This window comes from Coccidioides immitis (genome assembly GCF_000149335.2).
Source record: "Coccidioides immitis RS genomic scaffold supercont3.2, whole genome shotgun sequence".
Lineage (NCBI taxonomy): Eukaryota > Fungi > Ascomycota > Eurotiomycetes > Onygenales > Onygenaceae > Coccidioides > Coccidioides immitis.
The window spans coordinates 3,567,120-3,590,555 of NW_004504309.1; the positions used below are offsets into that span (position 1 = coordinate 3,567,120).

A 23,436-nucleotide genomic window follows, 5' to 3' on the forward strand; every position below is an offset into this window, starting at 1 on the left:
ACTGTCGTCGCCGGCGAGCATTCGCTGGTTGGGAACATTTTAATGGAGGCGGAAAATCTTGATTCCGATAGGCCTCGCCCGGCGCCGGTTATGTCAGCGTCCCCGTCCGTCGTATCTTATTGACTGGAAGCAGGGAAAAGCAACATGCGATGAAATAAGTGCCGGACCCTACTTCGAAGTTGATATTTTGTTTGTTAAAGCAGATAGAATTATCCATCCTGTCCTTACTATAAAGGCTCATTGCCGCACACGCTCCCGAGTTCAATCATCGGGTTGGCCTATGACGTATTTCCACCATTGACAGCTCCGCACCCTCGCCCATCATTTCGATGCAGCGGGCGCTCAGGAGATCAAGCCAATTAACAAATTCACTATTTAGTTCTGCTCGTAGATACAAGTTTATGTCTACAATGGCGCTGAAAGTCAGTCTTTCCTCCCAAATTTCCTTAATTCCACACAGAGCAATCCCACTGAAGAGCTCATATCCCGTCGAAAGCAGCTCCTGCTAATGAGCGTTTGTTGTACCTGGACAGACAATCACTGCTCAAAATGCAGCAGCGTTAGATAAAGATCTGATGGACTCTGGGGCCTTTTCAATTGATCAATTAATGGAATTGGCTGGGCTTTCTGTGTCTCAAGCCGGTAGTTCACCCATCACACTCATTCTCTCAAGCTGAATGCATCCGAAGAGGCTGGCTTACCTGAGCTATATTGCAGTGTATAAAGTTCACCCACCGTGCAAAGGCAAAAATGTGCTCATTGTTTGCGGCCCCGGCAATAACGGTGCGTTGACCGCCCCAGTTTCCCGCCCGGGCGCTTGGACGGAATGCTAACGAAGCGGATTCCCACCCCTCTATAGGCGGAGACGGACTCGTCTGTGCCCGTCATCTAGCTCACTACGGTTACAATCCAACAATATATTACCCCAAACATGCCAAAAATGAGCTGTATGAAGTAAGTCTTGTCATCTCCGCATCCCCTTCCCCCTAGGAAGCGAGTCACTCAACAAATTGGCACCAAATAAAAACAGCGCCTCAAGGTCCAACTCCACAACCTTTCAGTCCCATTCACTGATGACTTTGCCGGCGCTCTTTCTACCACCACCTTGATAGTCGACGCCATCTTTGGTTTCTCCTTCGGCGGTCCTCTGCGTGAGCCGTATCCCGCTATAATCTCCCAGATAGAATCCGCCAAAGTACCTGTCGTGTCCGTTGACGCGCCCAGTTCATGGGACATTGAAACTGGTCCTCCAAAGGATGGACCTGGGGCTCGGTTTATGCCAGAAGTGCTTGTTAGCTTGACGGCTCCGAAACCCTGCGTGAAGTTCTTTAGAGGGAGGCATTTCATCGGGGGACGGTTTCTAACGAAAGCGACTGCGGAGAAATATGGGTTAGATGTACCTGACTACCCAGGAATCGATCAAGTCATGGAGATTGATGTAGAGGGAAGTGAGAAACTATGAGACGCTTGGACATGGATTCAATACAGCAGAGGATAAAAAGCTGGTCACTGGTCGTTAAACGTCATTTAATTACTGCTAGTCATCAAGCTATTCAATGTCCGTCACGTCTAGTCGAAGCACTATAGCCTAAACTTCCAAAGTATAGAAGAATAGCAGAAGCATGATTTAGCAGTGTTTTCAAATGGCATCCTTAATCTCACTGATCACCCCCTTTACCCTCGGTTCCCTTCCAGCAGCCGTGTTCATGACCGCAGCCAAGGTTTTGTTAAGGTCATACACCTCCTTTGCTGCGGCCTTTACTTCCTCTCCCAGTGCAATAACAAGCGTTCCAAGCGCCACCAGGCCCCGATAAACCGCTTCGGAGTCCTTCTCCTTCGAAATTATCTTGGTCAACTGGTCCAAGAGAACAAGGCTTCGCTCGGCGGAGTCGGCAGTGGTGGATCGTCCATTGGAAGTTAGAAAAACCGCCAAATTGATGTACAAGGTTGTGACTGCGATTGTAAGATTGCGGTTTGCAGTTGCTGCCGAGTCTGAGAGGACAGACTTTAGGCGCGATGTTATCTCCTCGAAATTGTCTGTTACCAGTTGTTGGCCAGCTTCAGTTTCGAAGAGATTCGCCAGCATGCGCACTGCAAGCATCACATTATTTGAATTGAGCGGAGAGTCAAAAATACCACTTGAGATGATAGTCTGCACCAAGTTTCCTCCGCTATATGCCTCTGTAGCCGTCATTGGAGAAGCAGCAGCTAGGAGGCGTAAGAGATCTAGCCCCGGTAAGCGATTGGCGGCAGGCCAGAGAGTGGCCGCCCTGACAACTGAAGGCAATGCAGCTTCAAGAAGCGGAGAGTCTTTCAAGGTCGTGGTTTGTTCCAGTTGGTTGCACAAAGCCGAAACTGTCTCCAGGTCGGATGGGCTGAGGGAGATATCTTTGGATCCGGCGGAAACCAACTGAGCGTTTAACTCGCCAATCTTCTTCTGTATCGCTTTCATGTTTGCAGTTCTTATGGAGAGGTATGATGCTTGAGGCAAAACCTTGGGTCGAGAAGTAGGAAGTGAAGGAGCGTGCTGAGAATCATACCCGGCATGGGTGGCGGGCTGGGACGGCCCTCCAATAGTTGCGCCTTGCGTGTTTGACATGATAAAGTTAGCAACCTGGTCTAGGTAGCTCACCGGCAGTTGATGACTCTGTATGAACTTTGTCGCCACGTCGTAAGGGTTTTGGGATAGGTTGTAAGGGAGCTTGAGTGGTGGTTTCCCATCTTCTATATCAACGTCGAAGACGTAGTCATAGTCTTGACCCTGATACTCCACCTTCTTACCACTGCTACCGACGGAGTCGACTACAGTCCCAACAGCAACCCATTCGCGCGTTGCAGAGGACCAGGTGTGGGCTGTGACGCTTCCGTCATCCTCTTTAATCATTTGCACTTGACCTTCCTTAGTCCCCATCTTCTGCTTCAGGAACTCCGGGCCGGGAAGTTTTTCTTTGTTTATTTTCCCAACTTGTTCTTGAGGAATGGAAGATTCCTTGACAGCGCTTTCGAACTGTTGTATAAGAGCATCGTCACCTTGCCGTTCTAGAACCCGACTGAACACACGTGCGATTCTATCACTTGCACCCGTGATAATATCGCCAGTCTCCCGGCAAACAGCGACGCTCCATACGGAGATTGCTGGATGTGTGATTGTCTGAACACATTTGCTCCCCTGCCATATCCTCACTGTCCGATCCTCACCCGAGCTGACCAATTCACCGGACGGAAGAACTGCCAACGAGTAAATGAAACTTTCATGTCCATATAATTGGTCGATCTGCTGGCCGTGGAGTGTCCACAATCGTATAATACCGTCATTTCCTGCAGAGGCTATTTGCGCACCAGATGCGTGTCCATTCGGCAGTTTGCAGAGAGCACGAATAACATCGCCGGAGCCCTGTATGCTCTCTCGCAATCGGCCTGCCCGGTCAAATACCCGTATAGATTTGTCGGCACAACCTATATCTCCGTAAGCATTGACCTTTCTGTCTGAAAACGGCTTCTACGAACCAGTGACGATGGTATTCTTGTCATACGCCAGAACGGCCCACACACTACCGCTATGACCGTCTAGAACAGTATCGCATTCCCATTTACCAATTGTCCAGAGGCGCGCAGATGAATCCCAGCTTCCGCTTACGACCCAGCCTCCCTCAGGACAGACGTCAATACTGCAGATGTTGTGGGCATGTCCAAGAAGTAGGGCCTCAGCGTCGGCCTCAGCGGGTCGACCCGGCTGTCTGGCTTCGATTATGGTGTCCTGGCCACCGGAGAAGATAAGGCCTTCGGGATAGCCTTGAGTGGGAGGATAGAACGCTAGGGCATTGACGAAAGCAGATCCATGAGCGGAGATTGTATAGTCGAAGGCAGGAGGGGGCGACGACACGAGATTCCATAGGCGAACAGTTGCATCCCTAGAAGCTGTAATTGCCTTTTTCGCATCCGGAAAGGCCACAGCGCGAACCTGGAGAGAAAAAGGCGGTTAGAAATCCTCGAGATTCGCAAGGCCGCGTTACCTGGATGTTGTCCGGCACTTACATCATCGCTGTGGCCCTCCAAAGCAGCGGAGATCTTGAAGTCAGGCATACAACAAGATCTCGACAGATCCACAGCGTAAGCGCAGGTTCTAGAAGCTATTCAGAATATATTTGGAGACGAGAGGTATGAAAAGAGCTGCCGCTGATTATAATGTAATACGTGGTGTTTGTGATGGATGATGTTGTAACAAAGCCGGAGTGGGTTGCCTCTGTATACAAAGTAACCAACCACTTCCATGTGGGGTCGAGCTTGGAGGCAGCATGGGTTCAGTGAATTGCCATGAAAGCTACCTACATACCATCAATTGTTAACATTCTGAGCCAGTCCAACTACCAGGTTTCTCAAAGCCACAACTCTGTTGAATAAATACATATACTCTAGCTGCTGCCGTTGTATATTATCATATGTCCATACAAAAATACCACCTATGTGAATACTTCGTAGTACATATAGACGAATCCCCTGGCGTTTGGGAAAGAATAGGACAGCATTTTAACTAACTGGTGCGACTCAGGCTGACGTGGTATAAAATCCTCAAATCCATCGGCTCTAGAACTGCCATGACTCGTGCGCGTCCATAGCATTAACTGGCAACAGAAATGGTTGGCGGGCCCAACTAAGGGAGTGTGACAATGGGAGAGGGGATAGGGAGCTAACCGTGGACACCGTATGTCTATTTGATACCATGGTCTTTGCCGGAGCGGAGATGATCGTGTAGTTAGAGTGACGGTGAGCACCGTGAGAATCCCATGGCAGCGGCTGCAACAACACCGTCAACGGCCGCCCTCCGTCTGATCGTCGCTGGGCGTGGCAGCCCGGAGTCCATGTAGCTGCGCTGCGGAAATCGGACGCTGGCACGCCTTGCCCGACCGGGCCTAGTGCGGCTGCCCTTGGCCTCCTCCAGCCGGCACCAAAAGTCAAAAATACATCAAACTTACACACTAATAAATGACTTCCAGCATCTCTTCGCTCCATGGATGCGGACTACTAGGGGAGTCCCGAGTATAATTTAGCCTTCCATTGTTTCTCCTTCTTCTTCTTCTTCCTCTTCTTCCTCTTCTTGATCCCTTCTTTGCTCGACGTCTTTGCTTTCACATTTTCCTATCTTCTTGACGTCGCTTCAAGAAAAGACACCGGTGCTCTCTGGGTTGCATAACTAACAGGAAACGCTTTGATGACGTTGATGCCATTTTTCTTATTCTGAGTTATCCGCTGGGAGTTATTGAAATACTATATACCACCGAAAAGTCCTGCATTGGCCTCACTCTGCTTTAAACGCCCATATCTTAAATTCTGCCTACGACTGAAGCCCATCTTCCTTCTTAACCTGCACTATCTCCTGATATCTAAGCAGTTACTTCTGAGTTTCTTTTCTTTTCTTCTTTTTACTTTTTTTATATTCATCTCATTATTTTCGCTCCGCAACATGGCCTCTGGTAAGCTTATCCTAGCCGTACAGGATAGCCCACTTCGATGGTGTAGTGTGCCGCATGCATTTTAACCAGCCAGTGGGAGACGACCTTTTGCTATCAGAATCTAACAACCATTTCATTGCTACAGATTCCCCCAAGGTTGTCCCTTTGACTTGCCATGGGCATTCAAGACCTGTTCCCCATATCAGCTTCTCTCCCGTTGTGGATGATGACCAGTACTACCTCATCTCTGCGTGTAAAGGTATTGCCAGTTCAAGCTCCATGGCATGACAAGCCTGACCAATCTACACAGACAACAATCCTATGCTCCGTGATGGAATAACTGGTGATTGGTAAGTGTCCTCACTTACATTCTGTTCATTCTCGCCTTCTCACTTCTCCCAATAGGATTGGCACTTTCCTAGGGCATAAGGGTGCTGTATGGCAAGCTCGGCTCTCAGCCGATGCCAATATTGCTGCTACTGCTGCTGCAGACTTTTCTGCGTACGTTTATTCTTACAGCTCCAATGTAACATTCATTGCCGGCTTACAACGCATTACAGCAAGGTCTGGGATACCCATACTGGCGTATGCCTATACACATTGCAACATGCACATATAGTTCGTGCTGTCGCCTTTCCTATTCAAGATAACCCCCAAGTGCTTGCGACTGGAGGTATGGAAAAAAGGCTGCGCATTTTCGACCTCTCTCGCAGTGAGTCCGCCAGTAACTCGTCCCCGACATCCGCCAACGGTGGTTCCGCCCCCGTAAATGGTATCGGCTCCAGTGCGAACCTTTCTTCCAGTGCAACGAGTTTTGAGATTGGTCCCGGCGTCCACGATGGCACGATCAAATCCATTATCTGGAATCAGGATTACAATATCATCACCACAGCATCCGACGATCGAAAGCTAAGATGGTGGGATCTTCGCTCTCAGAATCCTTGTATGGAATATGCCATCGAAGGGTTGGTCGGTAGCTGCGAATTAAATACTCTCTCAACGATACCGAACGATCCAGGTATCCTAAGCATTGCTGCTGGAAAAACTGCTTACTTTTTTGACGGCGCTGTTCCTGGCCGTCTGCTGAAAAAAGTGGACTTTAATTACGAACTTGCCAGCGTTGCTGTGAATAGCCAAGCAGGTAGATTCGTAACCGGCGCATCGGGTGACACTTGGGCACGGGTATACGATTTGGAGACTGATGAGGAACTTGGTATGGACGGCCCTAACACTCTTCTCTTCTTTTTCTGCTTTCCATCCCTTAGCCCACACCATTGCTGTCATTTGCTAACCTAATTTCCCATGTAGATGTCCAAAAAGGTCACCATGGTCCAATCTGGTCAGTGAGCTACTCGCCCGATGGAAAAATCTACGGCACAGGAAGTGAAGATGGAACCATCAAGTTATGGAAAGCTTGTCGGGAGCCATATGGTCTTTGGAGATAGTAGTGCCTTTGTAGACACTGTTTCTTCGCACCGTTTTCTCTTCCAGATCTTATTGCAAAAAGAAATTGTGCATGTTTGGTGGAATACAGCGAGGCGTTGGCATTATGATGTTATGCAGATCGGATGTTTTATTCTTTTTTTTATACACACATAGTATTCAATTTAGAATACCTATGAGATGCATGTGTCACCGGGAGACTCATATTTTGTTTGCACACCTGATGTTATGGGATAATTGTCCCTACCTTCGTACGAGATAAGAGGGATACTAAGAATGTCTTTCTTCCCCATTTAGTTTTGAGAAATTGCGTATTTTTTGGATGCTATTTTATCTAGTTAAATGGAATAGAAAGAAAGGACAAACAGCTCTTATCCTATCCCATCCCAATAACAGTTGATGTTTTGGTTGCTTTAAAGGAATACTCTGCTATCAAGCACACCATTCCTATATAACATGACTGTGAGCCTGCCATCATCAAATAATTACCTAACCGTTAAAAGATGAGACACGATTCAAAAGGCAGAACCAAAACCAATATCCCTGACACAGGTGAAATTTTGAGCGGAGATAATCCCAATATGCCCCTTCCCCTCAAAATAAAAAAAGTTCCTACTGGATCATATCGATATCATCATCCCCGGCCGGCGCGCCTGCTTCAGCTACTACTTTGCTTTCCTGAGCAACACTATTGCCCGCATCACCCCCTGTGCCGGCATTTTTGCCCCAATAATCTTCCATCTCCTGGTCCAGCTGTTCCTGCGTTTTCTTCGGTCTCCCAGATCCGTTCACACCCCTGCGACTATCATTTCTGCTCCTATTTTCCCCACCTCGCCAGCCACGACTTCCGTTCCGCTGGCCAGGGACATACCGGTCGATGTTCTCTGGAGGGGGTTTGGAGACATCGCTTCGTCGATAACGGCCACGACCAGACGCGGCTTCATTACCGCTTCCTGGGCTTAAGCTACGAGAATCTCGGCGGGGCCTTTCCGCTCGATCAAATAAGCTGCCTCTTGGCTTTTCTGCAACGTCAAACAGACTACGTCTCGAGGACCTCTCGCCGGTCTGAAGGAGAGTTACACGGATGGGCTGTCCCTTGGCGTTGGCGCCATCGAACTCTCGAATTGCGGTTTGCGCGTCAACGAGGCGTTTGTAAGTGACGAAGGCAACTCCCTCGGAACGCCCAGCACGGTCGTAAACAAGAGATAAGGAAAGAATTGGCCCAATGCCAGTAAATAAGCCCTTTCATGAGAAGATCTATTAGACTTCCTGTCTGTAATAGCACATGGGTTCGAGGAGGCAAACGAGCGTGTCTTACCCTTAAATCCTCCTCGGTGATATCGTAGTGTAAGTTATTAACACGAAGTTTCGCTCCGCTAGATGATCTAGAACAGTTTCTTAGCTACCCGTCCAAACAAACATATATGGCAACTGAAGGGCATACTGCTCAGGAGGCGGCGAAAGACGGCCATCACGACGGGCACGGGGCCCTCGAAAGGAAGCAGGGCGCGCTGGATTTGACACGTAAGGAACGTCGCGATCACTGTAGGTTGAGAAATCAAAAACCCACTGTCTCTGTCATCTTCGAACTTATCATGAACCCAATCACTACATCAGATGCAAACATACCATGATTAGCACTCGCTGGCACAATTGTCCAAAGAAAAACAAAGAATTCGACTCACAGTTCTACATCTGCGCGATCATTTCTGAAGGACTGTTGTTCAAACAGAAGAAGAAGGATAAGGTTAGCCGATAGTCATAATCATATCTGTACATTAGAAGCTATTATATATTCTTTTGCTGAAAAGGAAAGGCAGCTCGCGCCATAAGCTCCCCCTTACGAGGGGATTCCTTGTGGCTCAAACGGCTGCCCTATCACGATACGTCTGGATGAAGCGAGAGGAAGAAGAGGAGGAAGACCTAAATCAGGCAATGGACAGTTAGCTACTGTAGAATTGATCGCTTCAATTTCTCGCTCTAGGGCCAATGATACACCATACCTTGTGAACTCGAGCTTCGTCACGGGAGAAATTGCCGCGACGTCCGGCAGACTGCCTGGTACGTCCACGATTTGAATATCGCTACATAAAAATAAGTCAGTTAGTGGGCTTCGGTGGCTTTACTCGGTTTGATTTATTCCATTAGATGGCGAGTCGACTCGAGACATACCGGTCTTTCAGCTATGATCTCATCCAAACTCCGATCCATGTTTGGGAGCTTCGCAACTCGACAATTCTGAATTTGGGGAACGTGTGGCTTTTTAGTAGTCTGAGGGGTATGCTGCTCTTGAATATGCAGGATTATTAAAGCTCTCACTTTTGTAATCTTGTCAAGGATTGTTTGAGTGAAGCTTGGGATTGAAGAGTTGCCACATATGGGCAGGCTTCCCTGTCCCCGTGACATTGCCAAGAAAAATAAGGATGAAAGGCAAAAGTTGCTTCTGCCCCTTACAACGAACCAATGTGCACTTTGAGATGAAGCATGGTCTACTCCGTACAAGTGTCTAAACCAAGAATTCCTTCAAAAAAAGAGTGTTGTTTCTTAACTAAATATATGACACGGGTTACACTGCAGAGTCATCCAAGCATATCAAGTATATACGTACCTAAGGGTGGGTGCTTGATGAAAGACTTGGCCCCTATCAGAGGAAGCATATGTATTAATGAGCCTTCTGCATGGTCCCTAGCGATGCTGACGTATCGGAATTATAAAAGATCACAAAAAGAAGAGCATATTCAAGCCATAGCTACTCCTATGAGCCTTCAGGTTGTGCCATTTATGAAGCCTTGCCTACTGTCCACTTCATCGCCTCGCCCGCTTGTATTCATCATATGCTCCATGAATGTTATATAATCATATTTCGGCAAATCCCTATCTTCGAGGAGATCAGGACCTTCGTGTTTGGGCATGGTCTGGAGCAAATTGTCAATGAGATCCTCGGGAATAAGCGAATGTCTGAGATCAAGCTCCGTAACATACGGCTTTGAAAGCTTAGATGTTAGCAGGGACATCAAAACTACCGGAAGGAAGAGGCCAGCGTACCTTGCCGTCAGCGACTTCCCGAAAACTCTGGAAAACCTGTTCAGCTGTGTTCTGATCTTCCGTTACGCTAACCATGAATCGGATGAACTGTTCAAAGCTAACTCCCGCGGTTCTTTCCACTCGTCCAGGGCCACAGACTTCGAGAAACACTTCGTGCATTTCATCCTCATCATAGACCAAGCCTAAGCTTGCTAGAGCGGCAGAAAACTCAATTTCGTGTAGTGTGTTGGAGGAATCACGATCAAAGTGTCTAAACACAGATTCGAATTCCTCGAGTTGTATCGGTGTCAGATTGGTCATGTTCCGTGCCACCATCTGATTTTCCAAAAACGCAAGCTTTTTGGATACGCTTGACTTGACAAGGCCAAATTCATAAGACAGTTCCTCGAACGTATAGGTAGTAAAGTCATTCTCCTCAATGTTAGCTTCGACACATTGTTCATCAAGGTCAGCAATGGTTTCCAGGAACGCATCCAAGGGCGGAAGATTATCATTAAGGCGCTGCACATGAGATAGTTGGTCCTCGACGTCGCCCTCAAGGCCCGAAATTGCCAGGGATAATGTGTTCAGTGTAAGGGCAAAGTCGTTGGCCTTATCAGCAAAAGATTTCCGTAGTGCGTTTTTTATATCACGGATTGTCTCGTTGATCAACTGGCTCCTCTCGCGCTCATCCTGCGTTAGATTAGCCCACTCTTGATCTAATACTTCAAGTCGTAATTCCGGAGGAGGTTCATATGGCTTTAGCCGATATGTGCTGAGTTTAGTTTTGATATTTCCAAGCAAGGCCGCAAGATCGGATTTCTCCGCTACCCATTTGCGTTTTTCATTCTTTTTATACGCAGCGAACTCGTGTGCTTGTTCTTTTGCATCAGCATATGTACCCGCAAAAGAAGATTCACGCCACCGAAGTCGCTGATTTGCAATGCTGCGAAGCAGCTCTCTCATCCGGCGCTCGAAAGAATTTTGCATTTCCCAAGCCCCTTGCATATTGACGAGGAACTTTTCAACACGGCGTCCAGCGTTCTCCACTCTCTCGAGCTGTGAAAAGGCATGGAACCAGTACGCGATATAGGTCATAAGGGACCGTTCATCCGGCTTAGCAACATCACACACATCCTCCACGTCAAGCAGATCAGGGATGCCGATTTCTTTCGTTGCAATATCAAATGCAAGCTTCATATTACCCTTGTGGTCATTTTTGTCCAAAGCGTCAAAATCGATGAGGTCGGGTCGATGAATATCCAACAAGGCACAAAACGCCAGTCCATCGTTCCAGCTGGCCGAGAAATCCCTCACTTCTACATCTGGGTAGCAAGCAGTCTTCCTTTGGCACCATAGCAGCAATCCTTCCTTGGCGGTCATGCCCTCTTCGCTGATGTCACTAATAGTGAATCGCAAAATGAGGGTCCATATTAGCCCCAGTATAATTTTCCTATTCCCATCTACAATATCCTCTGCACCAATGTTCGTCATTTGGATCCCCCTCCCTTTTATGTAGTCAAGGCATTTGTTGACATTTTCAAATTTCTGGACTCGGAGTTTGGGTCTGGAAGCATAACGGCCCAGGGATTCGCTACCAAGGATCTCAAGAATATGGATGAGTATAACCTAAGAAATTTAGAAACACCAGTTAGCAAAAACCTTGAAATAGGGCGTGTATTAAAAGAAAAGAAAAAAGAGAGAAAAGAAAAGAAAAATAGAGAAAAGGCCCGGAGACAAATTGTTTTCAAAATCGCGGGACTTACTCCATCGGAAAGGTCCGTGACAAGGTCATCGATGGCGATGTCGCGAACTTTCAACTTATTATTGAGCCTATCAACCAACAAAAAGAAATGTTAGCAAGTAACCAACGACTCTCGGAAGATTGCGGTCGAAATCCTTCAGCTAACCATTTTGTAAACGTCTTTTGCTGTACATTAATCCATTGTTTTTCCACAGTCAACATGGCGGCGCCCGGCCAGCGCAACTGGCAGCGAAGACTCCTCTATCCAGGTTAAAAATGAACGTAAGTAACTGACGGAAAAAAATATATTCAAATTGAAACGCGCTTGAATAATAATTCTTCAACGATGCCTTCTCGTCGAGGCTGTTGAACCAGATAAGAAGAAGTGGAAAGATATGGTACTTCAATCGAAAAGGTCATTGTTTCCCGCGCATGGTCGGGATTGATGTCAGCAGGCCGGTTTAGGGTTCGGTTACGGAAGCAACCAAAAGGCGAGGTCTTTGGCGGCGTTAAGGGGGCGGAAAACGGACGTCGATCCAGCAGCGGCCAACTGGAAACTCTCTTTCAACCATCTATTTATGGAATCAGGGCTGGACTTCCACCCACAACACGGGCCAGCGGGACTATTTGAAGAAATCAAGTTATTGCTCCCTACTAATATACAGATGTAGAGAGTGAAGGCCATATCCTACGTCGCTAGGAAATATAGCAACATTGCAGCTTGCTCCTCTCTTGTACTGAGATTCCTGAAACTCTTACCCAACATTGCACAGCTGCCTTACCACACGTGGTCCCTATCCATTGATCCTTGATCGGGAATTACAACCACACACGGATTCTCTTCTCCGCGTAGAGTGCATACACAGTGCAGTGATGGCAAACGCAACTCAGCATCATAGCTAGATAAACGCCTGCTTCTGCGCAAAGTCGGCATGGCGACCTGAAACAGGTAACTAGGGCCATGATACTCTCTGTACAAACATTGAGCAAAAATATTCTAGACATCTACCACAAACCTGGTTCCCCGTATGGAGCACTGTATGTACATACATACATACTTCGTCCGCTGCAGAATGGTATGACGAAAGGGGATCGAAGTCGGCTTCCGGTCATGGACGCTGACGCAGAAGCGGCGCAGGCAGGATCGATCTTGGAGTGATTCCATGTTACATTCTGTTTAATGGAATGCCAATTAGTTGGGTGGCAGACACCTTTCCGACCTTTCGGCCTGAAAATGGAGAGTTGTGTAACGAGCAATACCCGTGCATGCGGTGGTGTGTTGCCTCGCGCTGCTGTCCGCCCAGTCGCACCCGACAGTTGCTTGTTCCAGCGCTGGCAACACTGGAACTTAGGGGTCGAATGCAAAAACATCGAGTTTGCTCTTCGTGTTCAAAGACAGCCGCATACCGAACCTGTGTGCTTGGATTTGCAACGACTCAAGATATGTGTGTGTGTGTGTGTGTGTGTATGTGTGCGAATTGCTGCTCATTGAGTAGAATAGGGATCGACGTGATTTTGCCGTTGACTGTTGAAGTCTTCTCGCCAACTGGACGGGGTCTCATATGTGTCGGTACCCTCCATGATGGGACCGCAATGAAAGGGGGTCATGTTGAATCGTAATCCCGACCCGAAGGCCCATGAGTATGTACGCCAGTCAGAATATTACGCTGTGGAATCCTTCGAGAACTGCATCGAAGCAGTTTGGTGTGCGTGCAGAGCAGATTCACCAGTGAAAGGAGGGTGTGATGGACTACATGACACTAATCTCAATTTGTCGATGATCCGCAGCTGTCATCGTACACAGTATGTGGCAAAGAAGACGCTGTATGAAGCTGGGATGGAGGGTTTGAAAATGCGAACCGACGTTTCCAGAAAATGGGGCAATAATGAAAAGAAAGAGGACTACAACCAAGGCTCTGCAATGCAGGCAAACGAATTGTATGTACTATACGGAGTACATACCTACAGATCGGGCAGAACGGCTTTCAAATTCGAGCGACTTTTGGGGAGTTTTGCCCTCAGCCTGGAGTTGTTCTTCCCTGGCTATGTATGTGTGTACGTACTCCGTACTCCGTACTGTAATAATATATCCTTGACCAAGGGACACCCATACGTTTCGTGCACCTTCTTTTTCAACGATTGACAATGCAAAGAAACTGCAGCCGCTGAGAATTGCGAACCCAGGAGGGCAGGGAAGAAAGAATGTTCGAAGTTCCCGCTGGGGAGTTGTGTGGAAAAAGCCTATCTCCCAGGCCTTGCTCGATTAATTTCCAGGTGGCGCGCAAAGGAGTCGGAAGGGCCACCTGTTTGCAACCGATCTCTGAGCTCACAGAGATGCACGGGAGACAGGAAATACTCCGTAATGAACCCCCGATTCTCCATCTCGCCGAGCAGGGAGTCTGGGAGAAAAGTCGCCGGTCTTCGAGAGCGCAGGGAAGTCCGCTTCCGTCCTCCTGTGCAGGGAGCTTCCCATGATGCGTCGTATCCATACGGCGTATTTCACCCGCCGCTGTAAGTTACAACGTTCTGCGCGCGGATTAGTAATTCGATGAGGGAACCTTTCCTCGACTCAAAGGTGGGGAGCAAATCAAAGAACCGATAGGTGCCTTGGCTCGGCGAAGCGCCTGGGTCTGGTTGGAGAAATCGATACAAGTGGAAACCTGAATGGTACCGCGTTGGATCCCCGACCCCTTTTTTCCTCCTGCGATCCTGAAACCAGCATGCGGATGTGATTGGCCCACCTTACCATGCAGAACATGCTCCCTGTGATAAAGACGGGACCCCAGTTTTAGTGTTGTGGTAATTTGGGAGTGGGAACGAAAATAACAGTCATCAGCGAGTGATACGCAGCACTGAACGGCCAAGACCCAAGAAAACAAACGGATCCGGCCGCTCATTGGCTGGTTGGCGGGGTGGTGGTGCTGCGCTGCCGTACCAGAAGTGTCTGTAATATGACAATACCGCCAGAGAAGCGCCAATCTCGCTTCTCCCCTACTATGTATTCCCATCCACTCCATCTCCTCATCTTTTCGACATCAGTCCTTCAATCCATCCCAGTCACGCCCCCTTAGAGTTGGGGCAAGCGGCCTTTCGAGAGAACCAGCAATCAATCATACGCTGTTCCCTCCGCTGCTGTTTTGTTTGCAGCCTCATCCTTCCGTGTTGCTCCCCTGAGAGGGCCCTCCACGCCCGCCCTTGATACGGCTCCGCAAAAGCTATCAACACCATCTATCCTTTTTTGATCTATCTGTCTAACACTTGTGCTATTTTATCGTTTCGTGAGGTGCAGGCTGTGTTTGTAAGTCTATGCATTACCCGCTTATGATGTTCGGACAATTTCGTTAGAGTAATGGTTTATTTGATTTGATGCCGCTCGCCCACGATATTCGCCCGCGATATTGTCCCAGTGTCTCATGTCGCTTGAAAGGGCTTTGCTTCTCATTTTATCTCAAGCATTGTTCGGAGTACTTATTGATCTTCTGGTGTCTAGCCCCTCATATTCCCGTCCTTCTGTATTCATCGAAAAGCATCTCCAAACGAGAAGAAGTGACTTTTGACGCACGGCCTACGATAAATCGCCAAAATGGGGTGTGGAATGAGCACTGAGGATAAGGAGGGCAAGGCCCGGAACGAGGAGATCGAGAATCAATTGAAGCGAGACAAAATGATGCAGAGGAACGAAATCAAGATGCTCTTGCTTGGTAAGGGCCCTTAGAGTTTGACCCTACATCTCGATCGCTGACGATCCATAGGTGCTGGTGAATCTGGGAAATCGACCATCCTGAAGCAGATGAAGCTTATCCATGAGGGATCTTATTCTCGAGATGAAAGGGAATCATTCAAGGAAATCATTTTCAGCAACACCGTCCAGTCAATGCGCGTTATCCTCGAAGCCATGGAAAGCCTCGAGCTCCCACTAGACGATCTGCGCGCCGAATATCACGTTCAGACGATTTTTGTGCAGCCAGCCCAAATTGAAGGAGACTGCCTACCTCCTGAGGTTGGCGCCGCCATTGAGGCTCTGTGGAAAGATGCGGGTGTACAAGAATGTTTCCGAAGATCGCGAGAGTATCAGCTGAATGACTCGGCAAGATAGTAGGTTTCTCTATTTTTGTTTGCTTCAAACCCTCAGGCTCCGAAGCTCACCACAGCGGCAGTTACTTCGACTCCATCGGACGTATTATGCAGCCGGATTACTTGCCCAGCGATCAAGACGTGTTGCGATCTCGTGTTAAGACAACCGGTATCACTGAAACAACATTCATTATTGGCGACCTCACCTACAGGATGTTTGATGTCGGTGGCCAGCGGTCTGAACGCAAGAAGTGGATTCACTGCTTCGAAAATGTGACGACGATTCTTTTCCTTGTCGCTATCTCTGAATACGACCAATTGCTCTTTGAAGACGAAACGGTGAACCGGATGCAAGAAGCCCTCACACTTTTCGACTCCATTTGCAATTCTCGGTGGTTTACCAAAACGTCGATTATTCTTTTCTTAAACAAGATCGACCGATTCAAGGAAAAACTTCCCGTCAGTCCCATGAAGAACTACTTCCCTGATTATGAAGGTCAGTGCCATTGTAATTTGGATACCTTAATGATTGTATAGTCTGACATTGGCCTAGGAGGCGCTGATTATGCGGCTGCTTGCGACTATATCCTTAACCGCTTCGTCTCTCTCAATCAAGCCGAACAGAAGCAAATTTACACCCATTTCACATGTGCCACGGATACAACTCAAATTCGATTTGTTATGGCTGCAGTAAACGGTGCGTTCCCTCATACACAGCATGAACTGGATCGTCTCGACTGACAAGTCTGTAGATATCATTATCCAAGAAAACCTTCGACTCTGTGGTCTGATATAGAGAGATGCCTGTTTTCGTTATCATGCGACATGCAGAACCCCAGTTTCGTTGCCTTTCACATGATTTGTATTTGATATCAATTACGCGCCTCTCTTGTTTTTCTCACTGACTCCCTCTGACACCTCACTTCCTTTGCATTTACTGGCTTTTTGTACAGCCCCGCGATCTGATATGCCCTTTCATGCATCCAGACATCGCAAATGATCCCCTTTGATATCCAAGACAGATATTCACTTGCTTATTCCAGCAAACGCGCCTCAAATTTCATTATCATTCGGAGTCCCTCGTTAAGTCCACTTTAGCTTGAAATGCTGGGTTACATTGAACTTCTTGCTTAATGTTTATTTAATCTTTTCACAGGGACTGATATTTTGCATTTACTTTCTATTATCCCCATTTTTTCTCCCTTTTACTCCTAAGTTTTCTTTTGGAATTTGACGAGGCTTGTCTTTCTTATTACGGATCTCCTTGTATTTGTGTCTTGTGCCTAACTTCCATGTCTCCTATTTCCTTTTATAAATTCCCCATATTTTTCTAACTATTGCGCTCATGTACTCGTCGAAATGTCTCGTATGTCGGTCGGATAGTGGAGCGGGAGGAATAACCATCGATGCCTGGCGAAGTTATAGAGAATGAAATTTCAATCCAAAAAGCCACGTTCCTTAGCTATGTCTACTTGCGGGTCGATGGAAGTACTCATTGCACAAAATGGTAGCATATATCAAGCGAACAGCTGATCTATTGCTTGGATCACATACTTCCCACCTTGAACTTGTCCACAGACATGGCCGAACAACCTCATCCATTGGTATATCTACACGCAATGTCAAGGAAATAAAATGAATGGATATCCTGCTAATCACGTCGTAAGTTAGTCGAAGCCATCGTCTCCTTACTCTCAACAAAACAGTACATGTGTTTCAAAGACTTCCAGTACCCATACTCAAGCCCACCACCCTCTTAAAACCTCAACTTCGGCCCCACGAACACAATCAGTACCGCAACGATCCACAGGCCGAAGATCCATAGATACATCAGAACCCGTCCCCACCAACCCCTACCCTCCGTCATCCGTCGCAGCGCTCCCATCCTCTTTCCTGCTGCCTCCAAGCCTGTCGTGTTTCGGTCTAGGCCCTCGGTGGCACGTGAAAGAACGGATTTCTCCGATTCAAGGTGCGTTTGGAAGGATTTGGAGGAAGCTTTTAGCTGTGACGCGAGCGAGAGGAGGGATTCGGTGAGAGTGTCTTGTTCAAGGCGGGAGTTTGTGAGTGTGGTTTCGGTGTCATGGGTCTTGGTTTGCGGAGTTTCTGGGCTGGTGGGTGGGGGAATCGGTATCGTGGATGGTTTTACGGAAAGTGAAGAAGCTGTAGGAATAGCGGTTGAGTGGGATAGTTGAGTTGAAGATGCTTGGTGGTGTCGGCTGCGGAGAGAGCCAGTCGCCTGCAGTTCGCTGGAGATGGACGAGGTTTGGGGGGGTTGTTCCGCAGCAGTTTTGCCCTTGGTTTGTAATGTGGTTTCGATGGTGTTTTGTTCCTGTTCTACTTCCTTTCCATGCTCCATTGGTAGCGTGCCCTCGACGACAGCTCCGTCCTGAGATGGTGCACGCTCAGGGGTGCTTTCGTCCGGTGTTGGCAAAATTTCTTCGTCTTCAGACGAAGAAGCGTCCTCATCAGCTAACATATCTGCTTCTATTGCCAGCTCGTCTATTCGCTGTCTTAGTGCCCCGAGTAGCTGTCGCTGTTCGGCAAGCTCTGTTTGTAGCGCATGCCTGCGGGCGGGTGACTTTGTGTTTGGCAGGGAGCTTTCGAGCTGGGCAAGTAAGGTGCGGCCGTATTCTACGTTCTGGGAAAAGTTAACCTCAAGCTCAAAACTGTCGTTAAGCCAGTAATTCCAGCGCAGACAACTCACCGCTGCGACTCTGGCTCTATGGTACTTCGATTGGCGGAGGAGTCTGAGGTCGGCGGACGGGGATAGAAGATGCGCCTGGAGACGGGATAAGAGATGCGCCAGGTTAATGGTCTCGTACGAAGAAAAATAGGCCTCCGATGAAGTCTTGGTCATTTTGAAGGGAGCGCAATCGTCGGGAATGTAGAATGTAGAGTCCTCCACAAGTCCATCAGCCGGGCGTCGTGTCTCTGACAAACGTGCCGTTTGTCTTGTTTGCATGGTGCGTCATTGAGTTTAACTAACTTAAAAAACGCCCTGATTCTCCAGCAAACACACCCGCCACTGATGAACCACTAGCTAATGGAATGTCGTACCATCCATTCCTTGACTGCCAAAGCTTTGTGTTCTCCTGCATGCAAATGTTGCCCTTGTTTTCTCTGGGAGTAGTTTCACGCATCCTGTTCTCTTGCAGAGAGAGAAGATTGGAGAAAGACATATGGAATATGCTGCGCACTTCGCTATGCCTCAATTGAACCCGAGGATTATGCAATTTTTACATGGATATCGGCTGAACTAGCGGTTCTGGCAGTTATCTATTGAGGGTAGAGGTAGAGCAGAAGGCTAGCAAGTAGCATTAAGGTTCACTGGGCTTTGTTCAGTAAAGCCAGCGTCTCCTGCTTGCATTGGCGTGCCCGTTCAAGGATCTGTTCCCGAGGAGAACAAGTTCCTTAGTCGGCCCAGCTTCTAACCCCTCAGGGAGGACCCTATTTTGTGGATTAACTATCTCTAGAGGTATGCCCCTGGAGATGATACTTCACAAATGTAGCTGGTCTATAAATTCCGCGAGGCTTTGAAAAAGAACATATCCCGCACAGATATGGGGCCGTTCTTCTTCTTTCTCTCCTTTCGGAGACGATAACATTCGGTGATAGTCTCCCCACCGCAGCTATGGGAAAGGCAAGTACATTACCACATGACGCAAAGCAGCCACCGTCAACTGACAAAATCCGATTGTCAAGCGGGCCAAAACATCATCGACTTCGGGCAATTGTCACCACGGGAGCCGGCGCGTAGTGGCATCGAAACGCGATCCGGTCAACGGGATCTGGATGCTTATCGCTTACACTCCCGGCTTCTCGGCTGGCTCGGAAAGATCTTCCTTTCTTACTCTGAATAAAGGAAAGCTATTGGGCATTGTCTATAGAACCGGCATCCCCACGAAATTCTTTAAGCACCACTAATAAATTTACCCTCGAAAACATTGCTGCATGATTTGGAATAAATCTGGCTGCTTGAGTGAGGATACGTGTCGACGGTTGCTTCAATATATCCCGACTGCAGCCCCCTTTACGTTATCCGCTACGCCATCCCAATTAACCCAGGAAAGTCTGGGTAAAACGGGAGATTCCAAAAGCTCCTAGCAGCACAAGGACTGAGAAACGTAGGGGATCGATTGGCAAGAGGAAGGACCAAAATGCGCAGGACGGAACTGTATGGTCCCGGCCACATCGATGTAACCCACCGTGCGAAGCTCGGCTTCAACGGCGTCCATGAATCTAAGCAGTAATCATTTTGGACCAGGACAGCGAGATGATCTAAACTGGGTCCACATGACTATTCTAGTCTTAGTTGGTGGCCTGGCCAGCGGCGTAACATCTGTGCGTAGATCAGTCGATATATGGATTACAGATACGTGAATGAATAGGCAGTCATCTTCGATATCCCCTTCGAACGGTCGATATGATTAATTTTGTGGCCCGCTGAAATCAAACCTGCAAGACCAATGCCGGACTGTATTTGGAGAACACACATATTGACAATGATCATTACACTCTACTTTACGGAATAAATCACACAAGTTGAATCCCGATATTGCTACTGGTACCAGCATGTACGGCTAGGCTCTTTTCAGTGCCACGTTATGTATTGGCAGTGGCGAAAGGATGCAGTATCTCTCTCTATGTTCGGTTTTGGGTAACTGGCAAGAATGTCAGGTCTGCGAGCTATAGGTTGGAAAGCCTTCGACGCGTTTCACTTAAAGCTACAGACAAAATGTAAATATCATTGAAGGCGTTTCCGAGAAATGCATTGAAATTTTTCTTTTCTTTTCTTTTTTTTTGGGTCATCATCGTGTCTATGTCTATCAAGAGAGCAAATATTCGCCTTAGGAAATACAGAAGTTGTGATATCCCAATCCAGAAGAACATGTTTTTGGGTGCTCTTCAGCTCCCATCTCCCGAATTGTTAAGAACTAATAACCTGTCAATAAATTCTCGTCCTACTGGAAAATGAAACGAAGGCGTTTTGAAAAAACTGTTGTTGGGGTATCGGTAAAAGGGATGGTTATCATCAAGATAGGACATGTCATAAAGAACCGAGAAGACTGCCGCCCAAAGGAAACGTATGTATGTACAGCCCATTTTAGATGAAAGCGGCAAATTTTCTGCACCGCTTGAATTTTTTCGCCCTCGTTTCGCTCGATTTAGCTGTATTCGATGACCTTTCGTTTCCAAACCCTCCCTTTATCAGGGCCCATTCCATTAAAAAATTGCACGGTTTCACTCCGCCGGTGAGGATGAGCTAGCATGATTCGCTGTTGGGTTTGAAAATGGGATGATTCCCGAATCCCGCTTTCTGTCACACTTGGGATTTGCTGGCATTCCGCTAAGGACGCCGACGCAAATCTCGCAGGAGGCAAAGTGGCGCACATGTTGCCACCATGGTGGATCGGGGTTTTCGACAATGGGAATGCCTCTCGTTGCTTTTGCTCAGAGGTCTCTGATGTCGTATTCGAGTGTTCAAAGGTCGGCGATTTCATCCCACAAGGGCCGGACACTGAGATAGAATGACTGGCTAGATTTGGTCCCAGTAGACACTTAGTATCTTCGACCACTGAAGCATGCTTGTCACGGGAGGGTATTGGCGTCTTTTGGGTCCCTATTTCGCACGGAGCGTAGCGCGAAGAGGCATTTCTGTATTTTCGAACGCCCAGGAATGTCAATATGACAACCAGGGGAACAGCTATGTAAAGTGGTGTCTTGATCGAGAATTGAAAAATGCCCGATGAAGGCTCGGACAGCTGGTATGTTGGGGCCATTTATCACACTGAGGGCACAGAGAAACACAAGAATTCCTGATTAGCTTTGGAGTTTCGTTGAGGTTTTCTTGATTGAGAAGGGATTGCGGAAGTGAACGACAGAGGTGCTCTGAATGAAAGACTATAAAGGATGGAGAAAAACGTATTATTCTCCGCTCTTCATTGGAACGGCCTCGAGCAAAGGGGCGATCCATAGCTATATAGTTACGTGGGAGAATAGCTCGCAGTATCAAAGTTTTGCGTAGCCAGCCAGGTCATGATCTGTTTTTCACCAACAATCTCGGCCCGTTACTGTGGATGGAACAAGAGAACAAGCAACTTGGTGGAGGCATCAAGTAAAGCTCGGCGTACTCTTGGCCCTAATCTAGACCAATCACGTTATCCTGCGAAGATGCGCGAGCCCTGGGTTCAGCTCAGGCCGATCTGATGCTCTCCACACCATGAACATGGTTTGCTGAGCGCGTTTTTAGCCTCTCGGCTCTGAAGAATGCGACACCGTCTTGATGGATGAGAGGTACATAGTCACTGTGACCAAGGTAAGCAGTTCGGATGCTTACGGCAAGGTTGGATCCCGTAGGGTTGTTCTTTTGAATTACACCACCGGTGCAGTGAGGGGTATCCAGCAAAGAAGCACTCTGTACTCCGTAGCTCGAATTGTTTTTGCCCACGTTTTGATCTGCCTTCGGTGGTTTTTGAAGCCGCCACAGGGCAAAGAGAAAAACAAGTGACCATGGGAGTAGATCATCCACAGACTTGCCGGACAAGCGGTGAGACAAGAAACGCAAGCAAGGATCTGGGTTGGTTTTCCCATGCGAAGGTATCTCCTCAGCTCGAGTGATCACGTCGAGAGATGGTCCATGGATGGATGTGTGAGAGAGGGCGTCGGTGGGTGTGGGGTTTCAGCTGGTATTGCTCCGTACGCAGGTTTCCGTAATTATTCGGCGTTCTTTACGGATTAATTATGGTTGAGGGCACTAGCCACTGAAACGCCACAGTCATGCCTCATGCGCCACATCTCCCAGCCGGCGAACGGAACAGAGACAGCATCGGAGCAACGACGGGCTTTTTTGCCCTCACCTCCAACTGGCAAGCAAAGTTGGAAAAACATGAGGCTTCAGCGCCGTGGTCGTCTGGAAGGGGAACAAAGCGGAAATGTCGTATTCCAAAATGCAGTTGAAATCGCCATCCTGGAATCTCAGGCGACCTCAGTCGAGGGGCGCTGTTCCGCACATGACGTGGCCGGGAGACAACTATTCTGCTGACGGTTCAACATTACAGCCTATCCCTGAAAGATAAGGAGGCTGTTCGCCGTCAAGGCTGTAAACCGTCACTGGAGTGCTTCCTCGCTGGGACGGCTGCAGTGCAGTGGTTGGTGGTTGCTGGATCGGATACAACAACAAACCGGGTCTAAGGCTTCACGATTCTACAATGCTAGTGGATGAAACCATTATTACAGCAAATAGAATTTGGTGCTTTTGAGACAGTCTTTGCAAGGGCAGCCACCCACGACTCTACATTCTTCAAGATACAAGACGTGGATATGGACTGTGTGCCGCTTCTTACAGGTGGAGAGAGGAATTGTGCCGCAAACTAGGCAGGACGTAACCTTGCCAATGTTGAACTCCAGATTCTGTTGCGACAATGTTGGGATTCAAGATCCTACATAGCCAGTTCAATGGGCAGTCGGCTGCACGCAGTTTGACTTTCAGATAACATACCACAGAATCTTCGATCCAGGTTGATTAATGCAGGAGAATCCTTCTCTGAAGACGACTTGTGGGGAAGTAAAGCCCAAGGGCCTTTGACGGGAGGCATGATCACAAATGTACCCGTTTGCGGCTTGGTTGGAAGGCATAATTGATACATGCATTCCGCAATGGCGTTTGTAATCGGCATCGAGCAGGGATATCTAAGCTAAAGA

The 23,436-nt window shown here is 48.0% G+C and overlaps 10 protein-coding genes across 10 annotated transcripts; 4 read left to right on the forward strand and 6 right to left on the reverse strand.

Moving 5' to 3' along the window:
* Window positions 1-140: 140 nt before the first annotated feature.
* CIMG_06812 (NAD(P)H-hydrate epimerase) lies at window positions 141-1,644 on the forward strand. The gene is made up of 5 exons (XM_001242915.2): window positions 141-422; window positions 534-642; window positions 718-783; window positions 860-954; window positions 1,031-1,644. Exons 1-5 carry the CDS (start codon window positions 330-332, stop codon window positions 1,460-1,462), a joined length of 795 nt encoding a protein of 264 aa, XP_001242916.2. The 5' UTR covers window positions 141-329; the 3' UTR covers window positions 1,463-1,644.
* On the reverse strand, window positions 1,496-4,188 carry CIMG_06813 (polyubiquitin binding protein). The gene is made up of 3 exons (XM_001242916.2): window positions 4,036-4,188; window positions 3,508-3,961; window positions 1,496-3,456 (listed from the first exon to the last, which is right to left on the reverse strand). Exons 1-3 carry the CDS (start codon window positions 4,081-4,083, stop codon window positions 1,640-1,642), a joined length of 2,319 nt encoding a protein of 772 aa, XP_001242917.1. The 5' UTR covers window positions 4,084-4,188; the 3' UTR covers window positions 1,496-1,639.
* Window positions 4,189-5,128: 940 nt separating this feature from the next.
* On the forward strand, window positions 5,129-7,253 carry CIMG_06814 (WD repeat protein). The gene is made up of 6 exons (XM_001242917.2): window positions 5,129-5,471; window positions 5,596-5,709; window positions 5,761-5,800; window positions 5,856-5,951; window positions 6,011-6,663; window positions 6,759-7,253. The coding sequence occupies exons 1-6, from the start codon at window positions 5,462-5,464 to the stop codon at window positions 6,893-6,895; spliced, it is 1,050 nt and encodes a 349-aa protein (XP_001242918.1). The 5' UTR covers window positions 5,129-5,461; the 3' UTR covers window positions 6,896-7,253.
* Window positions 7,186-9,224, reverse strand: CIMG_11845 (RNA binding protein). The gene is made up of 7 exons (XM_012358712.1): window positions 9,066-9,224; window positions 8,897-8,977; window positions 8,579-8,610; window positions 8,464-8,501; window positions 8,338-8,404; window positions 8,212-8,278; window positions 7,186-8,135 (listed from the first exon to the last, which is right to left on the reverse strand). Exons 1-7 carry the CDS (start codon window positions 9,102-9,104, stop codon window positions 7,506-7,508), a joined length of 954 nt encoding a protein of 317 aa, XP_012214135.1. The 5' UTR covers window positions 9,105-9,224; the 3' UTR covers window positions 7,186-7,505.
* A 192-nt stretch (window positions 9,225-9,416) lies between these two features.
* On the reverse strand, window positions 9,417-11,933 carry CIMG_11846 (alpha-actinin). Its single transcript, XM_012358713.1, has 4 exons — window positions 11,828-11,933; window positions 11,684-11,750; window positions 9,939-11,546; window positions 9,417-9,877 (listed from the first exon to the last, which is right to left on the reverse strand). Exons 1-4 carry the CDS (start codon window positions 11,881-11,883, stop codon window positions 9,659-9,661), a joined length of 1,950 nt encoding a protein of 649 aa, XP_012214136.1. The 5' UTR covers window positions 11,884-11,933; the 3' UTR covers window positions 9,417-9,658.
* A 200-nt stretch (window positions 11,934-12,133) lies between these two features.
* On the reverse strand, window positions 12,134-12,826 carry CIMG_06816 (uncharacterized protein; the record flags this gene model as incomplete). Its single annotated transcript, XM_001242919.2, has 4 exons — window positions 12,134-12,233; window positions 12,421-12,455; window positions 12,524-12,560; window positions 12,720-12,826. The coding sequence occupies 4 exons, from the start codon at window positions 12,824-12,826 to the stop codon at window positions 12,134-12,136; spliced, it is 279 nt and encodes a 92-aa protein (XP_001242920.2).
* Window positions 12,430-13,804, forward strand: CIMG_11847 (uncharacterized protein; the record flags this gene model as incomplete). Its single annotated transcript, XM_001242920.2, has 2 exons — window positions 12,430-13,122; window positions 13,163-13,804. Exon 2 carries the CDS (start codon window positions 13,268-13,270, stop codon window positions 13,802-13,804), a length of 537 nt encoding a protein of 178 aa, XP_001242921.2. The 5' UTR covers window positions 12,430-13,122; window positions 13,163-13,267.
* Window positions 13,805-14,678: 874 nt separating this feature from the next.
* CIMG_06818 (guanine nucleotide-binding protein subunit alpha) lies at window positions 14,679-17,283 on the forward strand. Its single transcript, XM_001242921.2, has 6 exons — window positions 14,679-14,959; window positions 15,152-15,362; window positions 15,414-15,756; window positions 15,819-16,231; window positions 16,289-16,432; window positions 16,488-17,283. Exons 2-6 carry the CDS (start codon window positions 15,245-15,247, stop codon window positions 16,529-16,531), a joined length of 1,062 nt encoding a protein of 353 aa, XP_001242922.1. The 5' UTR covers window positions 14,679-14,959; window positions 15,152-15,244; the 3' UTR covers window positions 16,532-17,283.
* Window positions 17,284-17,314: 31 nt separating this feature from the next.
* CIMG_06819 (uncharacterized protein) lies at window positions 17,315-18,594 on the reverse strand (the record flags this gene model as incomplete). The annotated part of the gene is made up of 2 exons (XM_001242922.2): window positions 17,315-18,373; window positions 18,440-18,594. Coding segments are annotated over 2 exons (1,037 nt in total), but the record flags the coding sequence as incomplete, so codon positions are not given.
* A 1,918-nt stretch (window positions 18,595-20,512) lies between these two features.
* Window positions 20,513-22,372, reverse strand: CIMG_06820 (uncharacterized protein). The gene has a single exon (XM_001242923.2). The coding sequence runs from the start codon at window positions 21,513-21,515 to the stop codon at window positions 20,901-20,903; it is 615 nt and encodes a 204-aa protein (XP_001242924.1). The 5' UTR covers window positions 21,516-22,372; the 3' UTR covers window positions 20,513-20,900.
* Between the last annotated feature and the right edge of the window lie 1,064 nt (window positions 22,373-23,436).

Coding starts and splice junctions, on each gene's coding strand:
- CIMG_06812 (XM_001242915.2), top strand. CDS start 330: ATGCAGCGGGCGCTCAGGAGATCAAGCCAATTAACAAATTCACTATTT. Junction 643..717: donor GCTTTCTGTGTCTCAAGCCG/GTAGTTCACCCA, acceptor GCTATATTGCAG/TGTATAAAGTTCACCCACCG. Junction 784..859: donor TTGCGGCCCCGGCAATAACG/GTGCGTTGACCG, acceptor ACCCCTCTATAG/GCGGAGACGGACTCGTCTGT.
- CIMG_06813 (XM_001242916.2), bottom strand. CDS start 4,083: ATGCCTGACTTCAAGATCTCCGCTGCTTTGGAGGGCCACAGCGATGAT. Junction 3,962..4,035: donor TGGAGGGCCACAGCGATGAT/GTAAGTGCCGGA, acceptor TTTTCTCTCCAG/GTTCGCGCTGTGGCCTTTCC. Junction 3,457..3,507: donor CAAGAATACCATCGTCACTG/GTTCGTAGAAGC, acceptor ACGGAGATATAG/GTTGTGCCGACAAATCTATA.
- CIMG_06814 (XM_001242917.2), top strand. Junction 5,801..5,855: donor GATGGAATAACTGGTGATTG/GTAAGTGTCCTC, acceptor TTCTCCCAATAG/GATTGGCACTTTCCTAGGGC. Junction 6,664..6,758: donor GGAGACTGATGAGGAACTTG/GTATGGACGGCC, acceptor TTTCCCATGTAG/ATGTCCAAAAAGGTCACCAT.
- CIMG_11845 (XM_012358712.1), bottom strand. CDS start 9,104: ATGGATCGGAGTTTGGATGAGATCATAGCTGAAAGACCG. Junction 8,978..9,065: donor AGATCATAGCTGAAAGACCG/GTATGTCTCGAG, acceptor ATTTTTATGTAG/CGATATTCAAATCGTGGACG. Junction 8,502..8,578: donor GATCGCGCAGATGTAGAACT/GTGAGTCGAATT, acceptor CATCTGATGTAG/TGATTGGGTTCATGATAAGT.
- CIMG_11846 (XM_012358713.1), bottom strand. CDS start 11,883: ATGTTGACTGTGGAAAAACAATGGATTAATGTACAGCAAAAGACGTTT. Junction 11,751..11,827: donor CAAAAGACGTTTACAAAATG/GTTAGCTGAAGG, acceptor GTTGGTTGATAG/GCTCAATAATAAGTTGAAAG. Junction 9,878..9,938: donor GGGAAGTCGCTGACGGCAAG/GTACGCTGGCCT, acceptor AAGCTTTCAAAG/CCGTATGTTACGGAGCTTGA.
- CIMG_06818 (XM_001242921.2), top strand. CDS start 15,245: ATGGGGTGTGGAATGAGCACTGAGGATAAGGAGGGCAAGGCCCGGAAC. Junction 15,363..15,413: donor AATCAAGATGCTCTTGCTTG/GTAAGGGCCCTT, acceptor GACGATCCATAG/GTGCTGGTGAATCTGGGAAA. Junction 15,757..15,818: donor CTGAATGACTCGGCAAGATA/GTAGGTTTCTCT, acceptor CCACAGCGGCAG/TTACTTCGACTCCATCGGAC.
- CIMG_06820 (XM_001242923.2), bottom strand. CDS start 21,515: ATGGCCCCAACATACCAGCTGTCCGAGCCTTCATCGGGCATTTTTCAA.